We start from the raw sequence: 22,917 nt of genomic DNA on the forward strand, positions 1-22,917 counted from the left end.
ATCCCTTATTGTTCTGTTATGTGGTTGTTTTTTGAACATCTTTTAGCTTTGGAAGTCTGCTTCTTGTTGTTTGCGTATCATTAGTGCTAACATGTAACGGCTCTTAAGTAAGTGAGACTACTGTACATTGATGTCAACTTTTGTTGACAGTTGTCCTTCAAACTCTGAGCGCAAATTGCAAATTGCATGACTTGAAATGCATTTGACTTTGTGTGCTGTACACTGCATAATTTGTGTGCTGGAAAATATTTTATTCTTCTAAATTGATGTGTCATCTTACTTTTCAGTGGCAGTTTATTTGAACATTCTTAGGCATATTTTTATTTTATAATTTAACACAAAACCAAAAATTATGATCAAAGTGGACATGGTTGCTTCTTTGGTTGTCAGCTACTTTAAAGATGCAAGACTGTCTACATGAAGCGTCTCCAGCTGGTCCAGAATGCTGCTGCTCGCCTCTTGACTGGTACTCGTAAGAGGGAGCATATAATTCATACTCTGGCATCCCTTCACTGGCTCCCTATACATTTTACAGTTCTTTTCAAGATCTTATTATTTGTTTTCAAATCTTTAAAGGGCCTCTCCAAGCTCCTCCACCCCTACACACCTTCCCGACGCCTCAGGTCTGCTGACCAGACATTCTTAGAGGTACCAAAAACTAAAGGCTTAGATGAGATCGGGTCTTTTCCGTTGCTGGTCCTACTCTCTGGAATAACCTGCCACTGAACATCCGGCAAGCCTTCGCTGTCCATCTGTAAAACCCGTCTCACACTTTTACTCTTTGGCATTCGATTCCGCATGATTCCGACTTGATCTTGGTTTCTCTCCGTGGTGCTTTGTACTATCTTTGTGACTGCTTTATTTTCCTACATATGATAGCTGTCCATGTTAAGCGCTTTGTTACCGCTTCAGATGTTGTTAAAGCACGATATAAATCAATATGCATTGTTTCATTGAAAGTTTACCTTTTATTAGTACAGTAAAGTCTCGTTATATCGATAAGGGAGTCCGAAAAAATATCGATATAACCGGGACTATCGATATATCCGACCCTGTTTGCATGTAATTTTCTCCGTGCGTGCATAGAAATAGTATCGATATAACCGGGACTATCGATATATCCGATATCGATATAACGAGACTTTACTGTAACAGCAAACCAAGTCAGCTGTTGACATATATGCTCAACGGTGGTAATCTGACATTTATTTTAGTGTTTTTTTTTGGAGGGGGGCGGGGGGGGAGACAACGCAGATAGACATGCTCCTGATGTGCTCTTGTTTTTATTTTCATTTTGCTGCCGTAACACAAAGGCGGTCACCAGACAGTGTGATCACACATTCTTTCATACACTGATGCCATTTATCAAGTCAAAGTAGCAGGCAGTATTTATTCTGTCACTGTGTCAACTGTACCTGACAACCTGGTGAGGGGAATTGATTGGCTGTGTTTATAATTATACAGTAAAGTCTCGTTATATCGATATTCAAGGGAGTCCGAAAAAATATCGATATAACCGGGACTATCGATATATCCGATCCTGCGCCGAACTGCATTAAACAAAAGCCGCCAAAAGAGGGCACCCAAGCGCCATATAAGAAACGGAGCTGGCCATTAGCTCCCTTTTCTTGGGAGTTGTTCCCCCAAAGTTGCCTCAAAATGGCACATAATAATTCTTTAATGATTGTAAACATGTATGCTTTAATCTTCAGAACTACAGTGTATTTGAAACATATTCATAACTGGATGTGTAACAAGAAGGCATATTATCCGAATCTGAAGCCATTGTTTGGATTCACAAGCAATGCAAGACGTCTTGGCGTGAAGTCATTTTTATTTGCATTTGAATAAAAAGTGACATCGGCTGTCCTTTAATACACAGTATGGAATGTTAATTTTCAAAATCATCGCGCTTCAGCAGACAAAACAAGAAACATTGTTGCAAAAAACGATTGCATTCATATACAGTACAGTGGGCATGTACATAACACAACAGGGAAACTGCAACGCTTACATCTTACTGTATTATGTATACAATTTAAAAAAGTCATCAATCTTCTTCTGCTTCCCATTTTTACCTTTTAACACAAACACTTCAATCTCGTCTGCTACACACGAGCTAGCGTCTGAAAATGAAAATGGCTCTGCTACACGGGTGCTGGGCACGTAACCAAGTCACCTGACCAAGTCGACCAATGGCGCGACTGATGACGTGACACGTAACCAAGACACGTGACCAAGTTGACCAATGGCGCGACCGATGGCGTGTCACGTGACAAAGTCACACGGCCAAGTCGACCTATAGCGCGACCGATGGCGGCTCATGTGACCAAGTCGACCAATGGCGCGACCGATGGCGGCTCACGTAACAAGACACGTGACCAAGTTGACCAATGGCGCGACGGATATATCGATATAAACAACAAAAATGGCCGGCGGGGGATGAAAAGGAGCACCGATTATCGTCATAACCGGGTATCGTACTAAACGGTACTAATTATACATAAAAAGACTAGAAATGTGCAAGGGAAATGAAAATAGTATCGTAATAAGCGGTACTATCGATATAACCGATATCGATATAACGAGACTTTACTGTAATTCAAAAAAGGACATTTTACTGTGGTACTTTTCCATTGCAACTAACGTTTTGGAAAGGGTGCTTTAGGAGATGATAGGGAAAAAAAAACTTTGGAGTGATGTGGAAACCTCGTTGGCTGAAAATGTCTGGTCAGGGTTTGTCAAGGAAAGCTTAGAGGGATTCTGTGAAAGTACACACACACACAGGCATACAACTACTGTACGAAAGTCGTCTTACGAGCTGCCAGATAAGCTGAAGTAATAACAGTGCCATCTCAGCTAATTTTAGCCTCTGTATTGAATGTGCCCCTGGAATTCATGGCAACATTTCTGGACAGGCTTTGCTGGATCTACCGCGTCTTGTTTTATTATTCTCTTACTTTCAATTTCTTCTTCTTTCTTTCCCTTTTTCTCACATTGTTCATTCCCTTATACTTTCACAATCTTTTTATCCAGGACTAACTCCATTTCTATTACCCGGTTGTGGATCCAACACGGCCATCTTTTCTTCATCATCTTTTTGAAAAGAGAAGTGTATAAAATTTCAAGGCAGTGGTTAGCACATCGAGCTCTTAGTGCGGAGGTCAGCGCTTCGATCCCGTCTGTGGCCTTCCTGTGTAGATTTTGCATGTTCTCCCCATGCTTGTGTGGATTTTCTCAGGATTTCCTCCCACAATCTAAAAACATGCATTTCAGGCTGAATGAATGCTCAAAATTGCCCCACGGTGTAATTGTGTGTGTGTATGATGGTTGTTCATATATCCACTTGGCTGGCAACCGGTTAAGTGTGTGCCCCGCCTGAATTCACTTTTGTTCAACCTCATACATTACATCCGAGTTGTCTTTATCTCGCAACGTGGAAGACGTCGCCTGCCGCTCACAAGCAAACACCCATCCTATGGCACACGAGCAAATAGACAGAATGTCATTTCTGAGACAGAGTACACAAGTTGAGAGCTACTTCAGAAATGTAACAGGAAGCCGTGACTCTTGCCACTTAACACCCAGCCTTTCGACGCCTGCATGCCTGTGCAGTGTCGTTGAGATAAGAATTCCTGTGAGTCTTCTTCAAGGAAAGACATGATGCAAGGATGATCCCAGCAGAACAATAACTTGGAAAATGAGTGTGCGCAGTTCTATGAAGGCTTCTCACACGTCCCCCAATGAACACCGCAATCATTACAATTACCGTATTCTAGTGGCGGACCATCAAGGGCTGCTCCTTCTCTGCTGGCTTAAAAATATCTGAATCACAGACTGATGTGAATTATATTTTGTCCATGAATTCTTATTACATAATTCCAAATTGTCTTTCAGCTCCCTTTCATTACTTTCCCCCTCTTGCGCTGCTTGCAGATGTGTGTTTTTGTATTTAAGCATTTCACCAATGGCATTTCAGTCATCATTATTTACCAGGCATCTTCAAAATCAGTTCTGCGGGCCCAGGAGCATCAAATGTGTCGATCAAATTATTGCTTTAACCAATCCGATTGGAAAGGCGCTGGTCAACGTCAGAGTTTTTGCAAACTATTATTGGCTAGTCACTAGCATACTGGCCAGACCTAGCTCACCGCATCAGTCGCAAGATGCATAAGCAAATATATTGTGCTGATTTAATAGCGGTTTTGTCAACTGACAATGGCTGAAGGAGAAGAAATGAATTTGGTTGCAGATTTACTTTTAAAGCTATTTTCATGACAGACTTTTCAAGAAAAGTTGGACATTGTTAAGAAAGGTCGGACTAGCAATATAGCAAATAATATTGCAATTTTATGAGGTCATTATTGATGCTTCGCTATCTTTCGCCAATCATCTTCTCTGCGGTTTGAAAGAGCGTCTTCTGACCCCATATCGTGAATCCACGTTGATGGTAAAAACTCGAACGGTTTAATGACAGAATTTCTTTCAAGTTTTTTTCCTGGTTAACTGTACCCTCTAGCACAGTACAGGAAAATCACACCACACTTTTTTACAGTGACAGCTGTAGATTGATTCATACATAGCACTACTGAAGGCCTAGGAGTGACATACGGTATGTTACATTCAAACTGATGTTTTGTACGTTTTTCAAGGCATACTCTACTTTTCCACAACAATTTAGTCCGAGTCGTATGAACCCATGGCCGTACGACTTCAGATATACTGTATGTGTACTATTCAGATCACATTGTTTTCAATTCATTTTCAGGAGCTCATTCATGTCCCGGGTATTAAAATGTCCACTCTGACTACTTGGGTGTAGTTATCTAACTCTAACCGTTGCTCTTCTGTGCCAAAGCAAACACATAAAAGTTGTCTCTCGCATAGGATAGTTAACGTCCTGTAATCCTTGCATACCTTTCCTTGTTCCTAGTATGAAAACATCTCTTCCGTGAATGAAGTGTCAAAATCAGTGAACAGCCCACGCCATTCAAACTGCTCCTTCATTTTCGAGCCAACATAATCCATCGTCGACATTTGCCCTGCAGGGATTTTTTTAAAACAAAATAGCTGCATGAGAGACTGCCTGGTTGACTGAGTACTAGGAATGCCATCTATTTGAGAACGGTGGAAGCCCCCCATTGCTCCTGTTGTCCCATCCTGGGGTTCTCTTTGCTCCAAGCTACATGACTCTTTATCCTCAGCAAGACGAGAGCTCTTCACACATCTTGGCTGAAACCAAATCTCGAGCTTTGGCATTCTTACATAGTCCGCAGGCTATTTTTATTTGCTGCCAAACTCATAACCGAGACCTTGGCCTGCTGCACCAGTGCTTCCTTTGTGTGTGTGTTGTGCGTGTGTACAAATGACTTCGTGTCGTGGTTAAAAAGTAACCATTGCCTCAGTTTCGGAATACCTCCAAATAAGTCTTTTGAAGAATCTGGTGTAACTGTAACAAACATGTTACCATTTCATTGAAGCTTTGCTGTGACCGGCACTGTCAGAGTGGTATTCCGTAAACAATATGAAGACGAGTAGTGACTGATTTCAAAGTCGTCAAAGGATATGACATCCAGTGTGACCGATAAAAGATGAGACTTAGCGATTGTTGCTTTGGTGTGCGGTGTGGTATTTTTGTATTGTTTTTTTTTTTGTGTTGGCTAAATTTGCCTCTGTGTCATAAACGCAACGCTAGCCAATTACGAAGCTAGCCGAGCTAGCTCTCGCCGTTGCCGGACTGGTGTGTGGTATGCTGTGTTGATTATTTCAAGTGCAGCACAAGCTATTGAGAATGTAAAAATCAAAAGATTTAGGTCACATCTCCATTTCGTCGAGTCAGGAAAAAGTCCGCTTATTTTCCTAAAAGGACCGTTTTGATTCAAACTGAGTTTTTTTTTTTTACAATATCCCCGGTTGTACTTAGTCTAGAACAATAATGTCAAAGCCAAGGCCCAGGGGCCAAATCTGGCCCGCCACATTCATTTATTCAGCCTGCGAAAGAAAATCAAGCATGTCAAGTTTAATGATGCTTGCTAAAGTCCGGCCCAAAATTTCAGATTTTCATATGTAAACCGCAATAACAATCATTATTCTTGACTTTTGATTTTAAACTAGTCATTTAACAGTTTGTTGTACACTGTGTATGTAATATATGGAGGGGACGAAACATTCTAATGGCTTCCCCCAATTCATAACGGCCTTCGAGAGGAAACTAACTAAAATGTGGCTTGTAGCAAAAAATGAGTTTGACACCCTTATTCTAGAAGATGTGTCCAAGTGATGGCAACTACCTGAGAACTGGAAGAGAGAGCGAAAGAGAAGCTCAAATAGGGAAATGTTGAAATTATCTCAAAAACACATTTGCAACTCTGGTATCAGTCAAAGGTTCAAGTGCTCTTGGTAGAAAGCTGCATCAAGACCTCAAAGGGAGAAAAATAGATCCAGTGTCAGCTAAATGGAATGGTCATTCATCTCACTGTCCCCTGTGATTGGCTGGCAACCAGTTCCAGGTTGTCCACCTCCTACCTACTGCCGGCTGTGATTTGCTCCAGCACCCCATTGCGACTCTTGTTCGGATAAATGGGTCAGAAAATGGATCGATGGCAGGGATGGTTGGGCCCTAATTATAGTGCAGTTCGATCTTTGGGAATAATAGCAGTTATTGTCTTCAAAATAACTTGACGTCGCAGCTTTTGAAAGAGCAGCTCTGCTACAAGTCCCTCATTGTGTTTCAGTGAAGTACATCAAGGAGATGTCGGCCTTCTTCAAGAGCTCGGGGTCTCCCGGCGCAGCTCTCCCATGGGACTCACCTCCTCCGACGCCTCCAAAAGGCGCAGACCATTGGTCCGTTGAGGCCAAGGAGCCCCGTAGTATCCCGCTCAAAATGTGCCAGGTGTCTCGCAAGCAATGCCCTCCTGACACAGAAAACAGGTACTGCACACCGTTTCATTGGTTTTGATTGGAAAGAAGAGTCAAAATGGCTCATCTCCTTCCACCAGGTACTTCGAGGTGGTTTCGCCCAACAGGAAGAACTCAGTATTCCTGCGGGCCAAAGACCCAGCCATGGCCCAGTCTTGGTACAACGCCATCCAAGCTGGAGCTGCTGACCTTTTAGCACAAGTCAAGGAAGAGATGAAGAGCTTGCACCCTGGTATGGAGGTCAAACACTTGGGCTGGATTGTAGAACAGGTAAGGAGTGGATCAAGTGCTACCAAGAGGTTGTGTTCTATGATGGCCATTTTGTTTTTATAATAATAACAATAATACATTTCATTTATAAGCGCCTTTCAAACCTCTCGAGGTCACTTTTCAGTCATAGGATACGTTTTTCTGTGGGTGAGCAGCGGCAGCCACACGCGCCAGCGTTCACTCAACCCAGAAGTAACCCAAATAGATAGAAAGCTAGCTAGCAGATCGTGAAAAGATAGCTAATAGATAACCAGCTAGACAGCCAGCTTAGCTAATAGATAGCCAGCTATATAGCTAGCTAGCCATCCAGATAGCTAATAGATAGCAAATAGCAGCAGCAGCCACACACACCAGCGTTCACTCAACCCTGAAATAACTCAAATAGTTTGTTCGGAGGAAGAATGCCTTTAGAACCACTTCGCTCATTCACCGCCTTTCCGGAATTTATTCGGGAATTGAAAATATGACATAAAGCGCCATTCTCGAATTTGTTAGCGTTTTGTTTTTTCTTGCTTGGGCGCCGATGAAGCGCTGTCATCCTTGCGTGGTGCCACGCAGATTCCTGAAGAGGCTTCTCAACTAATGTGTGATGTGTGAAGGCAGTGCAAGGACCCGAGAGGCCCGTCCTCGCCGTGCTGACCGAGCGGGAGCTGCTTCTCTATCCTGCCCTGCCTGAAAGTAAAGACGCCATCTGTAGCCCGGTTAAGAGTCACCCTCTCATCACCACCAGGTGTGTGTATACGTGTGTTTTTCCATATATAAGGCGCAATGGACTATAAGGCACATTTTCAATGAATTAACAAAGTTTTCCAAATATAATATATAACCATTTTCCAAATATAAGGCACACCACATTATAAGGCGCTATGGTAGAGGCTAGGGTTACGCAGTACTTCTTTTAGGGGGGAAAAGGAGTCTCTGGCTGCTGACAGATATTGCAAAGACCTGTTGTGGCTCAATATTACCGTAATTTCCGGTGTATAAGGTGCACCGGAGTGTAAGGTGCACCCGCAATGAATGGTGTATTTTCCAAGTTTTTCCATAAATAAGGCGCACCAGACTATAAGGCACATTTTCAACGAATTAACAAAGTTTTCCAAATATAATATATAAACATACAACAATTTTCCAAATATAAGGCACACCACATTATAAGGCGCTATAGTAGAGGCTGGGGTTATGCACTACTTCTTCTACAAGGGGAATTGGAGTCAGTGGCTGCTGAAAGTAATTGCGATGACCTGTTGTGGCTCAATATTACCGTATTTTCCGGTGTCTAAGGTGCACCGGAGTATAAGGTGCAACCCTAATGAATCGTGTATTTTCAATTTTTTGCCATATATAAGGCGCACCGGGCTATAAGGCACATTTTCAATGAATTAACAAAAGTTTTCCAAATATAATTTTTAAATATACAACAATTTTCCAAATATAAGGCACAATACATTATAAGGCGCTGCAATAGAGGCTGGGGTTACGCACCATTTCTTCTACAAGGGGGACATAGAGTCGGTGATTGCTGACAGTAGTTGCAAGACCTGTTGTGGCTATATATTACTTCACATATAAGGCGCAGGATCATCTTTTGAAGAAAATCAAGGCTTTTGGGTGTGCCTTTTTTTTCTTTGGAATTCTAATATGCGCGGGCAAACTGTACTGTACACAAATATGTACATTATTTCACTCCAGTCAAAAGGATTTGAAAGAGTTTAGCTGCAATCATTCCATATTTTGTGAAGGTAACGTTGATCATTAGGTGTATGACGCTCTGGTTTAAATGTGCCGTATTTTCTGGAATATAAGGCGCACCTTCAATGAATGACATACAGTAAAGTCTCGTTATATCGATATTCAAGGGAGTCCGAAAAAATATCGATATAACCGGGACTATCGATATATCCGACCCTGTTTGCATGTAATTTTCTCCGTGCGTGCATAGAAATAGTATCGATATAACCGGGACTATCGATATATCCGATATCGATATAACGAGACTTTAAAAACCTTTTCCATACATAAGGTGCACCGCAGTATAAGGGGCACCTTCAATGAATGACATATTTTAAAATGTTTCCCATACATAGGGCGCGCCGGATGATAAGGCGCGTGGTCACCTTTTGAAAAAAAAAAACGTTTCTTTTAGGTGCGCCTTATAGTGCAAAAAAATATGGTATTGGATGTACCTTTATTCGTCTCGCAGTGGAGACATTTACATTTTACAGCAGCAAAGTTATGACACAACACATTTTACATACATGTCAGAATCACACATGAGGCCTATTAAAAGGCATTCAGTATATCTGCACCACAATATGTCTCCTTTTTACCAGAACAACAGTGAAAAGACAATTTTTGGCATATCCGATGTCATAGCAAAACATTGCCATGCACACCTAGTCCAATTCACATTTTCACTCTTTCCACGTCTTCTTCAGCAGATGTTTAATTCGGAAAATTTTAGTGTGATGCGAATGTATGAGTCAGACTGTATATGGTTCCACCCTTTATACACATTTAACCCTGGATATCCTCTTTGTCTCTATAATCGACATGTCTGCAAAAGACTGGTCCATTCTGGACCGGGAAAAACCTCTCCTCTCTTGGAATCGGAACTATCATTTGGCTTGCGTTTGGGAACCAAGAAAGGTGTGGAGACTCACGTGTTCCGGGTGGATTCTCCCAAGGAGCTGTCGACGTGGACTCACCTATTGGTCGATGGCTGCCATATTGCCGCCGAGCTCATCAAGGAGGTCACGACAGGTACATAGTAGTCATCAAAGGTACCTAAAAGGGAAAATGTGTCATTCATATTCTAATAGAACCAATCATGAATCAGCCTACCACAGTCAAGTATGATCATCTGCACAGTGATACAAGAAGCAACGTACGAGGTATCACTATGCAAAGGTTTGAAAGGGATAAGGAAGTAATCTCCCAAAGAGGGTTCAAACACCGTCTCCACATTTGATTCCTTTGATTGACATCCTTGACATTAAATATTCCAAATGATCCAAATCATGTTTGCTTTAAAAACAGCCCACATGTCCACTCGGTAGACACAAACAACCAGCTGACGTTATGGATCGTTCAAAGGGAAAATGACGTTAAAGCTTGTTGACAAATATGACAAAGAAAAATAACAGAAGAGGGTCAAGTAATCAAGTCAAAATTAACATTGGGGTTTAATTGATTTGATGTGACAAGTTTATATATACACACACACACACACACACACACACACATATATATATATATATATATATGTATATATATATATATATACATATATATATATATACACATATATATATATATATATATATATATATATATACATATATATATATATATATATATATATATATATATATATATACATATATACATATATATATATATATATATATATATATATTTTTTTTTTTTCTGCGGATGTGCAGAAAAAATCTGCACATCCGCATGGAATTACTTTTATTGTCTTAAGGTGTCCTCTAGTGGCCATAAGTGGAACCGCAAGAAGCTCTGCGTATTGCTGGCAGCATGATACATCAGAACATATGATTTAATCTGGCTTCTTTCTACATCTCAAAACATGCACGTTAAGATCAGTGAAATATTTCAATTGTCTGGAAGTAGAAATGGAAAGTGCATATAAATAAAGTTCGACAAGCGATATTGCTCACGGATGAAAACCTTGTTTTCTCCCTACGACAGCCTGCAGCTGGAACGGAAAGGAGTGCACACTGGGTGTCCATATTGACGATGGTTTCACACTATTCACCGAAGAGCTTGGCGTCCGCAAGACCGTCCTGCTGCAGCATCCATTCGAGCGTCTCAGGATGTCATCAGACGACGGCGTCCGCATGATGTTTCTTGACTTTGGAGGGCCAGAGGCCGAAATCGTGAGTCAATCACACAAATTGCTCTGATTTTTGTATTTATAGATGCAGGGTTCAATTCCATTTTTTTTTAATATTATAAATGGATTTTCATCTTAACTCAATCACTGCCATTCACTAATTTATTTGGGAATTGAAAATACGATGTAGAGCGCCATTCTCAAATTTGTTCGAGTTTTGGTTTCTCTTGCTTAGGTGCTGATAAAGCGCTGGTCAGACCTCTGGCAAAGGTCTTCCCTTCCATGAGGGGGCAGCATTTCCCTTTTTTCCATGTTAGCGGTTTGTTCCAGCTTCCTGCTGTTGTTCAAGCGCCATATAAACCAATATGTATGTATTACATTGTATTTTAGATAGCCGCCCTCATTTCAAGCTCATATAACTCCAGACCCAATTAATTTTTTTCTTCTGATGAAAGAAGAGAGTCAAAGATTTCTTACGCTGCATTGAATGTTTATGTAGTCCTAAAACTCAATTTTCTCTGGGTCCTGGAATTCAAGTGACAATGACAAAAACCCTGGCACTGGAGTGGACACATTTTTGCACTGGCAGTGAATAAATTAATATTAACACTTAACTATGATAATTATGACAATTCGTTATTTTGTATAATACTTGTAATCATAAAACAGATGATAAATAATATGACTATTCCATTTAACTAATATATTGTAGGTTTTCTCCGGGTCCTCCGGTTTCCTCCCACACTCCAAAAACATGCATGGCAGGCAGATTGACCACTCCAAATTGTCCCTAGGTGTGAGTGTGAGAGTGACTGTTGTATGTCTTTGTGTGCCCTGCGATTGGCTGGCAACCAATTCAGGGTGTTCCCCGCCTCGTGCCCGAAGACAGCTGAGATAGGCTCCAGCAACCCCCGCGACCCTAATGAGGAATAAGCGGCACGGAAAATGAGATGAGAGATGAGATAATATATTGTAATATTTTAAGAAATAAATCAAGTAATTAATCCTAATACAGTGATACCTCAGTTTACGAACATTATATTCGCGAGAATATAATCTTGGCATCCAAACTCGTTTTCGGTAAACATACGGAGCACCACAATGGCTGGCGGACAAGTTTTCGGCGGCGGAACACCAAACCAGGCGGTCGAATAGTACCACGGTGGCTGCCGGACTAGTTTTCCACATCCACTTTCTTTTAGTGCACCAGTGCAGACGTGGTTTGTACTTTTGCTTTTTTGGGACCGAAAAAGACCCCACCACGGGCTAGTGTTAAGCCAAAGAGCACACCAAATAAAATTACGGTCGAGCAGAAGTCATCGAAAAAGACGAACGAGGTGTGCGTTTGTGTGACCTAGCGTCCCAATACCAGTAAGCTCAGTCGAGCATTGCTACATGTGGCCAAGGGTGTTTCTGTGTTGTCTAAGCAACGGTCTCAGACAATAGAAGAGGTTTAAAAACTTCTGTTGACTTGGATTAGCTAAAAGAAAGTAGCAGGGGACATTGTGAGTGAGGGTATTATCGCCGAGAAAGCACGGCGACTTCACTCAGATATCATCAAGACGCAACTACATCAACGACCATCACAAAGGTAAATAAAACAACTTTATTATACAGTACAGTTTATTTCTTTAATTACAATACAATAGCATATTGATTATACATAAAATAAGGTGTAGTTTTAAGGCTTATTTAGTAGAAAATTATGTTTAATGCGGACCTGGGAACGGATTATTCTAATTTTTAATGGTTTCTTATGGGAAATAAATATTTGGCAGATGAACTTTTCGCCTTACACACACTTTCTGGGAACCAATTAAGTTGTATAGGTAACAATTTAGTCATTATTATATTTTTTTTAATGTAATTTTTTTAAAGTCTCTTAAAGGACAACCGACGTCTCCGGACAAGTTGTGTCCATAATTTGTAAAATGGCTTCAAATGACTTCTACTGAGCGTATTTTACAAAGATTCCACCGCAGATAGCTATATTTTACGTTTTAAGAGTCACGCTGAATATTCCGGAAGTCTTGTTTTTGAGGAACGCCCCTGACCAAAAAAAGGACACATTGTAGCAGTCCTTCCATCACGTCAATGCATTTTGCTGTTCTTGTTTGGTCTGAAAACTTCGTGTTGCACCAAAAATAGCCAGAAGAGGGCGACAGAGCTCCGTGTAAGGAATTAATCAGCCTAGGGAAACGGGCTGATTAATTCCTCACAGGAGGTTGGTCGCCATTTTCTGCCTCTTTTTTGGCGATTCATTTCCCCTCAATGTTGCCTCAAAATGTCACGGAATAAACTCTTTAATCTATTGCAAACATGTATGCTTTCCTCTTCAGAACTATTTGAATCATATTCATAACTGGATGTATAACAAGTAAGCATATTCTCCGAATCTGAAGCCATTGTTTTGATTCTCCAGCAATGCAAGACGTCTTGGCGTGATGTCACGAACTGGGGGCGGGACTTTCTGAAAATGCACAATTCGCAGCTCAATTTTTTGCAGATTTTGGACACTTTAAGTCATTTTTATTGGTGTTTTGCATTTGACTAAAAATATCATACTGCGTGTTTTGGGTATTTTAGATGCTATAAAAGGTTTTTCTGACGTCAGTTAGGAAACAAAAATGTGATGTCGGTTGTCCTTGAAATCATCCTTATAGATGCCACGTCTGCCCTGTTTCTATTTTGGCATATGATTCTATGACTCATAGAAATAAGAGATTTCAAATTTTTCCATGCACCAGATGATTCATTGAACTACGTATTGTGTATTTGAGGAAATACGATAAACCCACACATTTCGGTAAACTACTGGAAAACAATTTTGGAAAACCTAATTTATCTTTTTTTGTGTTTTTTTTTCTTAGCAACTGGACCTTCGTTCTTGCCCCAAGACGATTGTGTTCATCATCCACTCGTTTCTCTCCGCTAAGGTCAAGCGACTCGGCCTCCTGGCATGATGACGTCCAACAACATTTGCATTAGGAATATTGAAGAAATTCACAAGCCAGACTGACTTTTGAGCTGCAAGTGATGACTAAACCTCTTCTCCTCTCTTCCAGTTTATTCCGGTCTCGCATGGATAGCTGGAGGACATTTGGGGCGTTGAGGTTTTTTCCCATATATGCACATTGATTTTGCAGCAGCCATTCACATTTCATTTTTTTTCTTTCAATTTTGGTCAGCATCGCTTTTGCATTTATTGATTGATCGTTCAATATGTATGCTCCATGAACGTATCGATGGTTGATGTTGGACACGCCTCTATTTAATTAAAAGAAGATAGCTTTAGCGGAACGACGGGACACTGATCACCGCATGATAACAAAAATGGATGTAAGGATTCATTCAATGTCCTCACTGGTGGATGTTTTAAGTTGCCTTCTCACAAAACTATTTTTTTATCATATCCCCCCTGCTTATGATACTAAATAAGAATTTAATATAACATCACGTTACTTATTTGTATTCAACTTGTTTTGGCTTAGTTGCAGTTTTCGATTAAAACCATTAAAGGACAACCGACACCATTTTTTTTGTTTCCTAAAAACACGCCAGGACGTCTTGCCTTGCTCCAGAATCAAAACAATGGCTTCAGATTCGGAGAATATGCTTTCTTGTTACACATCCAGTTATGGATATAATTCAAATAGTTCGGAAGAGGAAAGCATACATGTTTTCAATCGATTAAAGGAGTCCTCCCATATCAATTCAAGCCGTCAATGTCAGCAATGTAGCGTCCCAGAAGATGGCGCCCAAGCTGTTTTGGAAATGGGCTGATTTGTCTGCTGGGAATTTGTGTCAACTACTATCAAATAGTAGTCTTGCGGCAACACACAACGATTCACCATCGCGTTATTTATGTGTTTTCCTTCTAATTTCGCCATCAACACGAAGTTTTCAGACCCAACAAAGTACCCAAAATGCATTGTGTGTCGCTTTCTTGGTCAGGGGCGTTCCAGACGTGACATCAGGTCAGGCATCGTCATCAACTCGAAAACAAGACCTCCTGAATATTCTGTGCGAGTCTTAAAAATGTAAAATATAGCTATATGCCGTGGAATCTTTGTAAAATACGTTCAGAGAAGTCATTTGAAGTAATTTTACAAATTATGGACACATAATTTTAAAGCTACGAACAAAAAAAAGGGCTCATGAATGAATGGACTTCAACTAAAGTGTTCACACGTACCGATAATCAGATTGAACATGATACCTTTTTCCAACCACTCGAAGCAAAGTTAGCAAGCAATATTATATTATTGGATTTCATTGAAAGCCGATTTTGCTATCATTCACTACCATTCACGAATTTATTTGGGAATTGAAAATTAGATGTAAAACGCCATTCTCGAATTTGTTAGGCTTTGTTTCCTGTTTGGGTGCTGATAAAGCGCTGGCCATGGCCTCTGGCAATGTTTTTCCTTTTCCACAAGGGGGCATCATTTCCCTTTTTTCATGTTAGCACTTTGTTCCAACTTCAGCTGTTGTTAAAGCGCTATAAAAACCAATATGTACGTATTACATTATATTTTGGATAGCTGCCCTCATATAACTCCAGACCCATATAACTTAGAACTTTTTTTTCCTTATGAAAGAAGAAAGGCTAACGTTTCTTACGCTGCACTGAATGTTTATATAGTCCTACAACTCAATATTCTGTGGGTCCTGGTGACAATGACAAAAACCCTGGCACTGGAATGGCCACATTTTTGCACATCTGGCAGTGAACGAGTTAAACTACACACGTTTCGTAGTTACAGACCATGAAATATGTCACCTTAAAATCTTGTCTCCCCCCCCCCCCACACACACACACTAAAATTCATCATACATGTTTCAACGCTTCCCAAAATGAAATGTGTATTCTTATTTAAGCAAATAGCAAAAGTGTGCCTTTTAAGGGTTGTTTGTACATAAACATGTAATAAACTTTGGTAACTTTTAACATTTGCTTTACTCTTTCCTTTATTAGATTGGCATCTATTATGATTATGAGGTTTTGGGTGAAAATCTTTGATTGTCATGATGAATGAACAATTTTAATTATTCAAATGTCATCTAATGATTACTTTCATCTACAATAATATTGAGCACAAAATAATACAAAATTTAACTTTTGTTGGGAGACTGAAACCAATTAGTGCTATTCCCATTCATTTCAATTGAGAAAAATGACTTGAGATACAATTCCCAGGTCAAGTCTCCCTCTTTTTGCACCAATGACATTTCGCTAGCCCCAGTGTACCTAATGTTAAGACTTGTAACGATCCAAACTCATCAGTAGGGGTCAAATTGAGCACATCCAAGTGTTCCTTTGGTCCGATACCTCTTGTGCAACAATGTTGCTTTAATGCTACCTCTCATCATCGCAAACAAGCAAAACAAAAGCGGCCCGTGCGGCTTTTATTCAACCGTGGGGGGTGTTTATGACATTCACACAGATGTGCATGATGATGATGATGGTAGGCCACGTTAAGTCAGCGGGGTGTGTGATGGGGGGCAATTAGGCTTGCTGCTCACCAACTGTTTTCCCTCTTACATGCTTTTACTGCAACAATGACTTGTTATCAGCATGGAACAGATGTTGTGTGTGTGTGTGTGTGTGTGTGTGTGTGTGTGTGTGTGTGTGTGTGTGTGTGTGTGTGTGTGTGTGTGTGTGTGTGTGTGTGTGTGTGTGTGTGTGTGTGGCAGTATAATGCGAGCTGCACGTATATCACAACCATCACATTTGATCACATCTATCTTTCTACATCCTCCCGCTCCCTCCGCCCCCTTGTTGCGGAGTTGCCTTGGTAACGGCAGGGGTGCTCTCACATTGGCTTCTCCTGAACTCTGGTGAAATTGGCAATCAGCCTGTCAGATCTGCTGAAGTGGGGTCGGTGGGGGGTGTGTGGGGGGGGTGAATATATTTTGATCAACAAGGAGCTGTGGGGACAATGTGGCGATGGAGAGAAATGTGGAATAAGGTGAAAGGGGAAAAGAAATGTAATTCCTTGGTTTTGGTGAATGCGATGAAGCAAATATAATTGGAAATTAATAGTACGGATTTTTATCATAATAATAATAATACACTTCATTTATAAGCACCTTTCAAACCTCTCAAGGTCACTTTACAGTCACAGGATAAGTTTTTCTGTGGGTGAGCAGTGGCAGCCACACGCGCCAGCGTTCATTCAACCCGGAAGTAACTCAAATAGATAGAAAGCTAGCTAGTCAGCTAATAGATAGCTAATAATAGCGGCAGCCACACGCGCCAGCGTTCACACAACCCGGAAGTAACTCAAATAGATAGAAAGCTAGCTAGTTAGCTAATAGATAGCTAATAATAATAATACAGTGTATTTATAGTGCATTTCAAAACTCTCAAAGACATAGCTAGTCGATAGCTTAAAGGGTTAATTTGTTGCTTAAAAAAAGAGAACATGATTCATTACAAAACACGTCAGCAATTTAAGGAATATACTGCCCAAATATTTCATGAGTTATTGTACAAAAAAACTCAGAATGAACAACAAACAACTACAAAAAAATACAGTCAACAAGTTCAGGGTGCCCCCCGCCTACTGTCCAACGACAGATAGATTTGCTTCTAGCATGCCCGTGACCCCCGTGAGATAAATGGATTACAAAATGGATGGATGCTTAGCATATGTAAAGAAAAAAATCACCTGAGAGTGCTTTATTTTGATGTTTTTATTATATCAATAAATACAATGGATGTCCAAAGTGTGGTTTTAGAGAGAGTGAGTGAGAGAAAGACTCATCATGAGTCATAATATCAATTTTCTTTCAAGTATGCTGAAGAAAAACATGCCATTTAGTGTTAATGGCTGTATGCAGAAACGAACCGAGAATGTCTTGTACTTTTTAATGCAAATAAGATCCATTGAACTTGAACATGAACTTAAATTTCTCTGTAATTGAGAATCCCCAAAGAACAGCCAACGAATGAATAAATAAAGACATACATGCGATCCATAACGACAACGTGAAATAATACATAAAAGAAGAAGCCCCTAAGGGAGCAGGCCTACATTTGTGTGGTACATGAGATTTCTCTTCTTTTAGATGACTGCCAAACGCATGCGAGCCGAGGACACAAAGCTTTGGGACAATGACAGGAAGTGACAACAATGGCAGAAAATGTAGCAAGAACCTCGTGGCTCACAGGAACACTTCCAACAAGATGCCAAAATGTGTTTGAGTAAGTGGAAATGGAAGAATGTTATAAAAATGTAATGTTACTGTAGAGAAGGGGTGTCAAAATCACTTTTGGCATCCCCAAAAGGCCACATAAATTCGAATTTGTCACTGAGAAAAATGCAATGAAATATATTTTAAAGCTTTGACATTACATACGATTTATCATTGAATTTGTAAGTTTTCCGTGTACTTTTTGTTTTTCTTTCTCTGTCCACATCCCAACACCGCCTCCCACATTCGTAAAAGATGGCGTTCAGTTCATTTCAGACTTTCAATTGCGCATAAATGTGAATGGTCGTTTACCTTTTTTTGCCCTCTGATGGTGACCAGTCAAGAGTGTAGCGACATCATTGACTCAAGTAATGTTTATATATATCTAGCTAGATAGCTAGCGAGCTAGATGTACGCATAGCTAGATAGCTAGCTAGATATATACATAGTTAGCTAGTTAGATAGACAGCTAGCTAGCTAGCTAGCTAGCTAGAGATAGATAGATAGATAGATAGATAGATAGATAGATAGATAGATAGATAGATAGATAGATAGATAGATAGATAGATAGATAGATAGATAGATAGATAGATAGAGAGACAGCCAGCTAGATATCTAGCTAGCTAGACAGCTAGCTAGATGGACAGCTAACAAGATGGACAGCTAACTAGATGGACAGCTAACAAGATGGACAGCTAACTAGACAGACATCTAACTAGACAGACAGCTAGCTATATAGACAACTAGCTAGCTTATCTGGACAGAAAGCTAGCTCGCTAGCTAGACAGCTAGCGAGCTAGCTTTCTGTCTGTCTGTCTAGCTAGCTAGACAGACAGACAGACAGACATGGATGGAAATATATATCGTTTTAAATATTTGTTTTTTTGTGACTTTTTTTATTTATAAATCAAATTGAGTTTGTTTCTTCATGTGACCTTCAGGTGGCACTCGTGTTCCGCTCGGGAGGCAAGTCAGTGATTGGTTTTAGTCAGTAGGGGTCTCTGTGTCTCCATTGGGCAAAAGCACAAAGAAAGACATGACTACAGTACTGTATTCCCTTCAAGTGCAAGTGCAGCGAGGATTGGGGAGGGGTAGAGATATAATATTTAAGATTTGATTGGAGCTGACCTAATTCCGAACAGCACATTCTACAATATCCAATATTTCTCCTATCCCCCCCCCCCCCTTTTCCTTTCTTTTCCTTCTTGAACACAAAAGGATTCGAGCGCATAAAGAGGCTGAGAGATTAATACCAAAGCTTGAGATGAGCAATTCATATTCCAATTCAAAGAGCATGTTATCTATCCCCCCCCCAAACCCCCATGGTGACTTTTTTTTCTCCCCCTTTCTTCAAAGCAGGATTCAGGGAACTTTCCAGGAACCACAATGGAGGTGGTATTTAAATGCAGGTGGAACGTTAGCAAGGTGAACATTCCCATCACCTTCCCTCAAAAAACGTGTCAAATGTGTGGAAGGGATCAAGCGAAGGAGGAAAAGGGGCAAAAAAGGCATAAAATGAAAACTGAGGGCAACTTTCTGTGCCCCCCCCAACACACACATTTAACAGATTCCTGAGGATGGTTACAACTGTTGTGTTTTTTAGGGTACAGCTTGTTAAATATGCCATAGCAAATTGTATTTTCGCACAAGTAAGCTTCTTGGAAATATTCTATTCTATCAGGGTACTACCCCCACGCCACCCCTACCCCCAGACCCCCGAAATGTAGTTATGAATTTTAAAGTAGACGAGCATTACTGGAGGAGAGAAGTGTATATTATACGTGTGCGCGCGATTGGAATAGTGATCATAAAAAGCCAGATTGCAATTTCTTGTTCTTGGGGGGGGGGGGGGGGGGGGGGGGTTGAAAGGGGCTACGGGCGGTTTGCTGCTGTCGACATGGAAAGTGGAGGAAGGAAAAACGGGCAGGGGTTAATATTGGCTACCAGGATGACAAGAAGACTATTTTGTTGTTCTTACTTCTAACAAGGAGGCACGTTTTACAGTTCTGATTGTGTAAGTCATTTCAATGGACATTGGGTGGCTCCTTTTAGGGCGCACGCCTTGGCCAACTGAGGGCAGTATATGACCGACATAAGGATCTCCAGTTCTCTACATGAAGATGTTCTCCAGCTATTCAGTAAGTTGCCATCTGGCATATGGGCATTTTGCCCATCTTTTTGCGGCCGATGTGGTTTAATTATAATTTCCTCTCGTTTTTTCCCCAAAGAGACAATTTTGAAGAAGACGCCCATTAAGCCGTTGACAGCAAGTGAAGGCAAATCGAACATATCCATGGCAAATAAAATGGCATTATCTAGTAAATTGTGGTCATCAAAACATTGTTTTTTTTTACTTAGACTTGATACTTCTTGTATTATTATCATTATCATTATTATTATTATTATTATTATTATTATTATTATTATTATTATCATTAGTAGTAGTAGTAGTAGTAGTAGTAGTAGTAGTAGTAGTAGTAGTAGCAGTAGTAGTAGTATTTTATGTTATTATTAAAAAGCTTGGCCAAAACAAACATGCGGATCAAACCTCTGAAGATGGAGGACACTGATTCGCTGTGGCGACCCCTTAAAGGGAAAAGCCGAAAGTAAAAGAAGATTATCATTATTATAATAAAGTGTCCTTGAGAGTTTTGAAAGCCGCTTAAAATGAAATGTATTATTAATATTATTATTATTAGAAGTAGTAGTATTTTATATTATTATTAGTAGTAGTGTTTTATATTATTATTATTATTAGTAGTAGTAGTAGTAGTCGTCGTATTTTATATTATTATTATTATTATTATCATCATTATTAGTAGTAATAGTAATAGTAGTAGTGGTAGTAGTAGTATTTTATATTATTAGTTGTAGCAGTATTTTATATTATTATTACTATTATTATTATTATTAGTGGTAGTAGTATTTTATATTATTATTATTAGCATTTATTATTATTAGTAGTAGTAGTATTTATTATTATTATTATTATTAGTATTTAGTATTATTATTAATAGTAGTAGTAGTATTTATTATTATTATTATTAGTAGTAGTAGTATTTATTATAATTAGTAGTAGTATTTATTATTAGTAGTAGTAGAGGTAGTATTTATGATGATGATGATGATGATGATGATTATAATTATTCGTAGTAGTAGTAATAGTAGTAGTATTTATTATTATTATTATTATTATTATTATTATCCATCCATCCATTTTCCGTACCGCTTATTCCTCATTAGGGTCGCGGGGGTTGCTGGAGCCTATCTCAGCTGTCTTATTCATGTGCAAGGTTCTTGATATGTGTACTATTTATTTCATTGTGTCTGGTGTCACCAACATTACTTTAGATCACAGGTATCAAAGTCAAGGCCCGGGGGCCAAATCTGGCCCACCATATAATTTTATTCGGCCTGTGAAGCCAAATCAAACTTGTGAAATTCATTCAAACCACAATAAGAGGAGTTCTTTTTTACTTCACATTTGAAAACTAGTTATTCATTCAATCATTCACTGCCAGACATGTGCAAAAATGTGCCAGGGTTTTTGTCATTTTCACTTGAATTCCGGGACCCACAGAATATTGAGTTTTAGGACTACATAAACATTCAATGCAGCGTAAGAAACCTTTGACTCTCTTATTTCATCTGGAAAAAAGGAGTTAGACCAGTTGGACGAGGACCAGTCTAAGGCAAATTGTTGGAACTGATGTTTTTAAAGCCTCGAGTGGAGTAATTTTAGTCATTCTTGACCTTAGGTTAAGAACGCTTGTCTGTCAGTCTTGTTATACTATCTTTCTACATGTGCTGCTCCACCATTTGTGTTCAAATGTCCTTTGCTTGAAGGATGAGGGAGGAATGTTCCATCAACCTGGCATTCAGTTTTGAACTTTTTTTTTCTACATTTGCGTCATGTAAATCACCTTGATATGTGCTTGGCGTTTTTCAAGGGCCAAAGCAAAGCCTATTTCAAGCCTCTCACGCTTACTTTTATACTTACTTAACTTTGCATAACATCATAGCCACATTGAGATCTATTCACACATTTTGCTTTGTGTTTCTATCTTGGGCTATTCGTGAGCATATGTTCCCTTGTGAATCCCTCCCCATTACCCCCTCCAATAACGATGTACAGCTTTAATTGTTTGCCTTCATAATTAGATGGCGGTTCTGTTCCTTTTGGCTCAGGTATAAGATGAAAACGGCTTTCTTTTGTTTCGCTTTTCTGGGCTATTGGCACCTTCAAACAATTTACATGGTAATAAGATAGGTGGAGAGAGGAGAGAGAGAGAGAGAGAGAGAGAGAGAGAGAGAGAGAGAGAGAGAGAGAGAGAGAGAGAGAGAGAGAGAGAGAGAGAGAGAGAGAGGTGAAAAACAGAGGCCAATCTGAATGTGAATGGCTTATTAATAGAGCAGCTCTCATGCAAACAGATGGCAGCTGCCAAACACAACCGCCCCCCCAAAAAAAAAAAAAAAAATCACACATACCACAGACCCTAATTCAATTAGACAGAAATAGACATTCCTCTGTGCCGTTTCCATTCATTTGATTAATCCCCAAATGAAATAGGAATGTGCTTCCCCGTCCTCCCACAAAAAACAATTGAAAAAAAGGTCCTTCTCAGGAATTTATGACAGTGACAAGCGCAGAAACAAAGTTGACGTGGGCG

General features: G+C 39.9%; 1 protein-coding gene across 1 annotated transcript in view; it reads left to right on the top strand.

Annotated features, from left to right (window-relative positions):
• Nucleotides 1-16,005, top strand: part of snta1 (syntrophin, alpha 1) — a 28,401-nt gene extending 12,396 nt beyond the window's left edge. The window contains exons 3-8 of the mRNA XM_089010879.1: nucleotides 6,735-6,930; nucleotides 6,999-7,188; nucleotides 7,788-7,918; nucleotides 9,752-9,948; nucleotides 10,903-11,090; nucleotides 13,918-16,005. Of these exons, the coding sequence (XP_088867005.1) occupies nucleotides 6,735-6,930; nucleotides 6,999-7,188; nucleotides 7,788-7,918; nucleotides 9,752-9,948; nucleotides 10,903-11,090; nucleotides 13,918-14,010 (995 nt within the window). The 3' untranslated portion in view covers nucleotides 14,011-16,005. The remainder of the gene's footprint in view (nucleotides 1-6,734; nucleotides 6,931-6,998; nucleotides 7,189-7,787; nucleotides 7,919-9,751; nucleotides 9,949-10,902; nucleotides 11,091-13,917) is intronic.
• Nucleotides 16,006-22,917: the final 6,912 nt, after the last annotated feature.

This window comes from Hippocampus bargibanti, linkage group LG12 (genome assembly GCF_051943395.1).
Source record: "Hippocampus bargibanti isolate YZ-2025 linkage group LG12, ASM5194339v1, whole genome shotgun sequence".
Classification (NCBI taxonomy): Eukaryota; Metazoa; Chordata; class Actinopteri; order Syngnathiformes; family Syngnathidae; genus Hippocampus; species Hippocampus bargibanti.